This window comes from Ceratotherium simum, chromosome 35, assembly GCF_057802395.1.
Source record: "Ceratotherium simum simum isolate JZ-2026a chromosome 35, ASM5780239v1, whole genome shotgun sequence".
Taxonomy (NCBI): domain Eukaryota; kingdom Metazoa; phylum Chordata; class Mammalia; order Perissodactyla; family Rhinocerotidae; genus Ceratotherium; species Ceratotherium simum.
In genome coordinates, this window is record NC_141934.1 from 1,410,324 (window position 1) to 1,417,225 (window position 6,902).

The window sequence follows — 6,902 nt, forward strand, 5'->3', positions numbered from 1 at the left end:
GTGTAAAATTGGCATTATTTCTTCCTTAAATGTTTAGTGGAATTCACTACCTGAGCCTGAAATTTTATTTTATTTATTTATTTATTTTTTGAGGAAGATTGTCCCTGAGCTAACGTCTGTTGCCAATCTTCCAACTTTTTTCTCCCCAAAGCCCCAGTGGATACTTTTGTGTCATAGTTGTACATGCTTCTAGTTGCTCTATGTGGGACGCTGCCTCAGCATGGCTTGATGAGCAACGCATAGGTCCGCACCCAGGATCTGAACTGGCGAACCCCAGGCCACAGAAGCGGAGCGTGTGAACTTAACTGCTACGGCACCTGTCTGAAATTTTAATTTTAAGAAAGTTTTAAATTCTTGGGCTTCTTTCTTTCTTTCTTTCTGTCTTTCTTTCCCTCCCCTTCCCTCCCCTCCCCTCCCCTCCCTTTCCCTTCCCTTTCTTTTTCAGTTATAGGGCTATTCAGATTTTTTTTTCTTCTTGTGTCAATCTTGGTAAATTAATTTTTCAAGGAATTATGCATTTTATCTAAGTTGTCAAATAGTTGGCACTTTGTTGACTTTGCTAATAATACTCTCTTATTATCCTTTTAATGACAGAAGTATTTAGAGGGATCTCTCCTTTTACTCTTTATATTGGTAATTTGTATTTTCTCTCTTTCTTTTTTTTTTTTATAATTTTATTTATTTATTTATTTATTTTCCCCAAAGCCCCAGTAGATAGTTGTATGTCATAGCTGCACGTCCTTCTAGTTGCTGTATGTGGGACGCGGCCTCAGCATGGCCGGAGAAGTGGTGCCTCGGTGCGTGCCCGGGATCCGAACCCCGGGCCGCCAGTAGCAGAGCGTGCACACTTAACCCATAAGCCACGGGGCCGGCCCTCTCTCTTTCTTGATCAGTTTTACAGGGGCTTATCAATTATATTCATCTTTTCAGATATTCAACTTTTGGCTTTGTTGATTTTCATTATTCATCTGTTTTCTATTTCATTGATTTCAATTCTTAAATTTTTTCTTTTACTTTCTTTGGGTTTAATTTTTGTTATTTTTAGTTAGCAGCTTAAATTATGGTTTTTACCTTTTTTCTTTTCAAATATATGAATTTAAGCTATAAATTTTCCTCTAAGCACTGTTTTAGCAGCATCTAAATTTTGAAATTTGATTTTGAAATGTATTTTTATCATTCACTTAAAAATATTTTCTGATTTCCCTTATGATTTCTTCTTTGACATATGATTATTTATAAGGGTATTTAATTTCCAAATATTTGGGGATACTTTAGTTATATTTTTTGCTTTGATTTCTAATTTAATTCCATTGTGGTCTGAGAACATATTCTGTATGATCTAAATCCTTTTGAGATTATTAAACTTGTTTAACAGGCCAGCATGAGTATAATGTATTAGATTATCCATCTTGATGTCTTACATATAATATATAATATAATATAATGTGATATTATATAATATAAAACTTGAAAAGAATGTGTATTCTGCAGTTGTTTGGTATGGTGCTCTATACATGTCAATTAGGTCAAGTTGATCAACAGTATTATTTAACTCTTCTGTATTCTTATGTTTTTGGTCTGCTAGTTCTATCAATTGTTGAGAGAGAATTGTTCAAGTCTCCTCCAAACGTTCACAGACTTGTCTATTTCTTCTTTTACTTATGTCAATTTTTATGTAATGTATTTTGGAGCTGTATTATTAAGTATACTGTATAAACATTTAGGATTACTGTGTCCTCAGGAGGCAGTGGGTCTTTTATCATTAAATGTCCTTCTTAATATCTGGTAGTACTCTTTGTCTGATATTAACAGCTGCTCCAGCTTTCTTGTGACAAGTGTTTCTCACAAGATATCTGTTTTTCATCCTTCTCCTTCCCATGTCTCTGTGCCTTTCTATTTAGAGGGCATCTGTTGTGAAGCGTACATAGTTGTCTCTTGTTTTCCTTTTTAATGCAGTCAAATAGTCTCTGCCTTCAGATAGTGTGTTTAGTCCACTAACTTGAATGTGATTATCGGAGTGGTCGGCTTTACGTCTACTATCTCGCTATTTGTTACCTCTTTGTCCCTTATCTCCTTTGTTCCCTTTGCTTCACCTTTTATACCTTCTTTTGGATTAATCAAGTAATTTTTAGTATTCTATTTTATCTCATCTGTTGGCTTTTTAACTATGCCTCTTCTATATTTTTCAGCAGTTGCATTATAATATGCATTTTTAGTTTATCACAATATACCTTAAATTAATATTATATTACTTTAAAGAAAATTAAGTTATAGGCTGGCCCCGTGGCTTAGTGGTTAAGTGCGTGCACTCCGCTACTGGTGGCCCAGGTTCGGATCCCGGGCGCGCACCGACGCACCGCTTCTCCGGCCATGCTGAGGCCGCGTCCCACATACAGCAACTAGAAGGATGTGCAGCTATGACATACAACTATCTACTGGGGCTTTGGGGGGGAAAAAAAGGAGGAGGATTGGCGATGGATGTTAGCTCAGAGCCGGTCTTCCTCAGCAAAAAGAGGAGGATCAGCATGGGTGTTAGCTCAGGGCTGATCTTCCTCACCAAAAAAAAAAAAAGTTGTATTACAGTAAAATTCGGTTTACTTCCTTTTATGCTATTGTTGTCATTGATTTTATTTCTGCATATGTTAGAAGCCCTACAATATTTTATTATATTTTTGCCTTAAACAATTTATAGATTTTTTTAAAAGAAAAATAGTATTTTGCACGTGCTCACAAATTTACCCTTTTCGTAATCTCCATTCCTTCCTGAAGATCCAGACTTTTATCTGAGATCTTTTTCCTCCAGCCAAAAGAACTTCCTTTGGCATTTCTCTTATTGCTTTTAATGAATTCTCACAGGTTTTGATTTTCTGAAATATCCCTATATATTTTGCCTTTTATTTTTAAATAATAATTTTTGCTGAACGTGATTCTTAGTTGACAGGGTTTTTTTCTTACAGCACTTTGAAGACTTCATTTAGTTGTCTTCTGGCTGCCGTTGTTTCTGATGAGAAATTAGTCATAATTCTTTTTATTGTTACCCTGAATGGAATGTGTCTTTTTGTCGTTGTTATTGTTCCTTTTCATCTTTTGTTTTCATTAGTTTGATGAGGTATGATCTTCTTTGTGTTTACCCTTTCTGGGGTTCACTGAGTTTCTTGGATTTTGGGGTTGATATCTTTCCTCAATTTTGGGGAAAAAATATGGCTGCTATCTCTTCAGATAATTATTCTTCTCCATTCTTTCCTCTCTTTCCAGGACTCCAGTTACATGTACATTAGATCAGTGATTTTCAAAGTAAAGTGTGGTGTACGGACCTTTGGGATTCTTCAAGACCCTTTTAGGAGGTCCACAGGATAAAAAATATATATTTTCATAAGAATACTCTCATGAGTGTCCAACGTAGTTTTCCAGAATCTATATGATGTGTGATATCACAACAGATTGAAAGTTGAAGCAGATATGAGAATCCAGCTGTCTTCTATTACATTAAAGAGATTTGCAAATATTGTAAAATAGTGCCATTCTTTTCATTACTTTTCTTTTCTTTTGAAAATGTAGGGTTTCTATTCTGTTAAAAACAATGTTATTTATGTTAACATGTGTTATGGGTTGTGTGCCCCCCCCCAATTCTTATGTTGAAGTCTTAATGCCTAGTATGTGAAAATGTGACCTTACTTGGAGATAGAATCTTTACAGAGGTAATCAAATTAAAATGACGTCATTAGGGTGATCCGTAATCCAATATTACTGTGTCCTTATAAAAAGGGGAAATTTAGAGAGACACACACGCAGGAAGAATGCCACGTGAAGATGAAGCAGGGATTGGCGAAGAACTGACCAAGATTGCTAGTAAACCATCAGAAGCTGTGGGAGAGTCACGGAACAGACTCTTCCTCATAATCCTCAGAAGGAACCAGCCCTGCTGACACCTTAATCTGACTTCCAGCCTCTAGAACTATCAGACAATAAGTTTCTATTGTTTAAACCATTCAGTTTGTGTTACTTTATTACATCAGCCCTAGGAAACTAATACAACATGTATTGGGCATATTGTTATCTTAATGAATTAATAAATATTTCTAAAACTCCTCAGTGTTAATTTTTTTGTTTGTTTTTTTCTTTTTTGTGAGGAAGATCAGCCCTGAGCTAACATCCATGCCAATCCTCCTCTTTTTGCTGAGGAAGACTGGCCCTGGGCTAACATCTGTGCCTATCTTCCTCCACTTTATATGGGACGCTGCCACAACATGGCCTGACAAGTGGTGAGTCGGTGTGTGCCCGGGATCCGAACCCAGGCCGCCAGCAGCAGAGAGTACACTTAACTGCTATGCCATGGAGCCGGCCCCCTCAGTTTTAATTTTAAATGCAGTAAATATAGATATAACTCACGTAAGCAAAAGCCTTTTGGGGTACTCAATTTTAAGCATGTAAAGGGCTCCTAAGACCAAAAAGTTGGAGAGCCACTGTGTTAGACCACATAATAGTATCCCACAAATCTCAGGTGACTTCTTTCTTTCTAGTCCCACTTCATTCTTTTTTCTCTATGTTTTGGTTTGGATAATTTCTACTGACCTGTTTTTATCAATGAATTTTTCAATCTGGTTTTTTTTTAAGGATCTGTTTCTCTGCTGTGATTCCCCATCCATTCATTTGTTTTGCCTATCTTTTCTTGTAAATTCTTTAACATATTTATAATCGTTAACTATAGTTAACTATAGTTAACTATATTTAACTATAGTTAACTATAACTATATTATAACTATTATAAATAGTTAACTATAGTTATTATAATTATTAACTCAGTTAACTAATAGTTAAACACTTCACTAATTCCATCATCTGAGTCATCTATGGGTTTCCTTATGTAGACTTTTTTGTCTCGATTATGGGTCATACTTTTCTGCTTTTTTGCATGTCTAGTAATTTTTTCTTTTGAATTGGCCATTGTGGATGATGATTTGAAGTGGTTCTGTATTCTGTTATCTTCTTCTAAAGATATTCAGTATTTCATTGATGTAGGCAGTTAAATTACTCACCTTGATCCTGTGGAAGCTTGGTTTTAGGCTTTTTAAGGTAGTCTATTTTAGTTTTGCCCTTAGGCCTTGGGGATAGCCTTTAATTTGGGGCTGCAGTCCTTACCGTCTGGGGTTCCAGTGGAAAGCTCCAGGTATGTCATAAGTCCCCGGGTGAGAGTTGAACACAAGCCTCTGCTGAAATCTGCACTGCGCTGTCAGCCTTCCAGTTGACCTTTCCCCTGGGTCCTTGGAGTCTTGTGCCGTTTAGGAATCACTCAAGGATTTCAAGGAAATGTTTACGCAGATTTTGAGGCTTGCCCCTATTTGGCAGTCTCTCTTCCTGGATTTTCTCTCTCAATTTAGAACCGTCTGGAAGCCCCAAACTCTGACCTCTGAATTGTCAGCCTGTTAAGACTATTGCTTTCTGCTTGAGATCTGTTCCTCTGTGCAAGCTTATAATTGTCACTGGCAAGAGGGATAGTCTGACACAAGCTACTTTGCCGTTACTGAAACAGGTATTTAGGTTGTAACACCAAACATTTAATGTAATAAGCAACATAATAAGACATTACTATGTGTTTTGGTCTTTAAAATCTCCCATTTTTAAATCTACCATTTTAAAATGGCATATATACTCATATTTTTTTGGAACTTCACATAGCCCTGCTAATCAGCCCTCAGGATTTAATATGGATGGGGAACTCAAGGGTCAGAAAGTGATCTGGGACCTCTCTTTATCTAAGTGAGAATCTTACGCTAAGTATTCTTGAATAAATGCCTTTCACAGGTCCAGAATTCTAGTCAGTGTAAGGGAGTAACAGCACCTGCCCATCCACTTCCTCATTTTAGGCTGGACACATCCCTGTAGCAACTGTCTTGCTACTTTCCAGGGCTGGTGGGCAGAGACGTGGGTGGACAGAGCACTCAATAAAACCCCTGGGATCGTATTGATTTACATAGTCACACACCTAGATCCGTGAGACCACAGTGACATACATATATACAGAGGCACAGATACACAAAGATGCACACACAGATGAGCCCTGTGGGTACACGCACACTCAGAGTGTGACATACAGACTGAAATACAGAGGCATATATACAGCACACACACAGTCACTACTGGACCTGTGAGACCCACAGTCTCACAAACTTATAGAGGTGCATACCCACCTGGACACAAGTCAGAATTGTGAGAGAACATCCACACACATACAGGTCTACAGATTCACCTGTACAAGACATACACACACTGTCACACAGAACACACCCAGGCAATCAGATATAGATGATCCTTTGAACCATCAACAACAGTCACAAAAAAGAACATACAGAGGGGTACAAGAACAAATACACACAGTCATTCATTCAGATCTGTGTGACTATGGTGAGACACACATACATACACACAAACACATATCTATACAGACTCAGACCAGACCTATAAGTCAACAGATATATGTCAACACACAGAATCACACCAGACTCACAAGGAAGCACGCGGGTGCATACAAGTTACACTCCCATGTTACAAAGCCTGCACACATGCCCATATCCAGTCACATCCAGAACTGTAAGGCAGCAGCCACATACAGGCCCACAGACTCACCTGTGCATAGGTGCCTGCGTACACTTTCTCAGAGGCACACCCACACAAACACAGATGAGACACGTAAGGCAAGAGCCACACAAAGTCAGAAATGAACGTAAGGTGGTTGTGTGCACTCAGACAAACTGACCTAGACCTGTTAGACCTGTTGAGACACAAATACATACAGATTCACATATACACAGAGACTCACACACTCACCAGCCCTGTAAGGCAACAGCCACATGTCACCACACTCACAAATTCACAACTGGACTTGGAAAGCTCAGGTGCACCAA

General features: G+C 38.0%; 1 protein-coding gene across 1 annotated transcript in view; it reads left to right on the forward strand.

Annotated features, from left to right (window-relative positions):
- LOC101407923 (zinc finger protein 69 homolog) overlaps nucleotides 1-4,080 on the forward strand; it is a 40,563-nt gene extending 36,483 nt beyond the window's left edge. Inside the window, exon 5 of the mRNA XM_087423754.1 lies at nucleotides 3,766-4,080. Within this exon, the coding sequence (XP_087279880.1) occupies nucleotides 3,766-3,776 (11 nt within the window). The 3' untranslated portion in view covers nucleotides 3,777-4,080. The remainder of the gene's footprint in view (nucleotides 1-3,765) is intronic.
- Nucleotides 4,081-6,902: the final 2,822 nt, after the last annotated feature.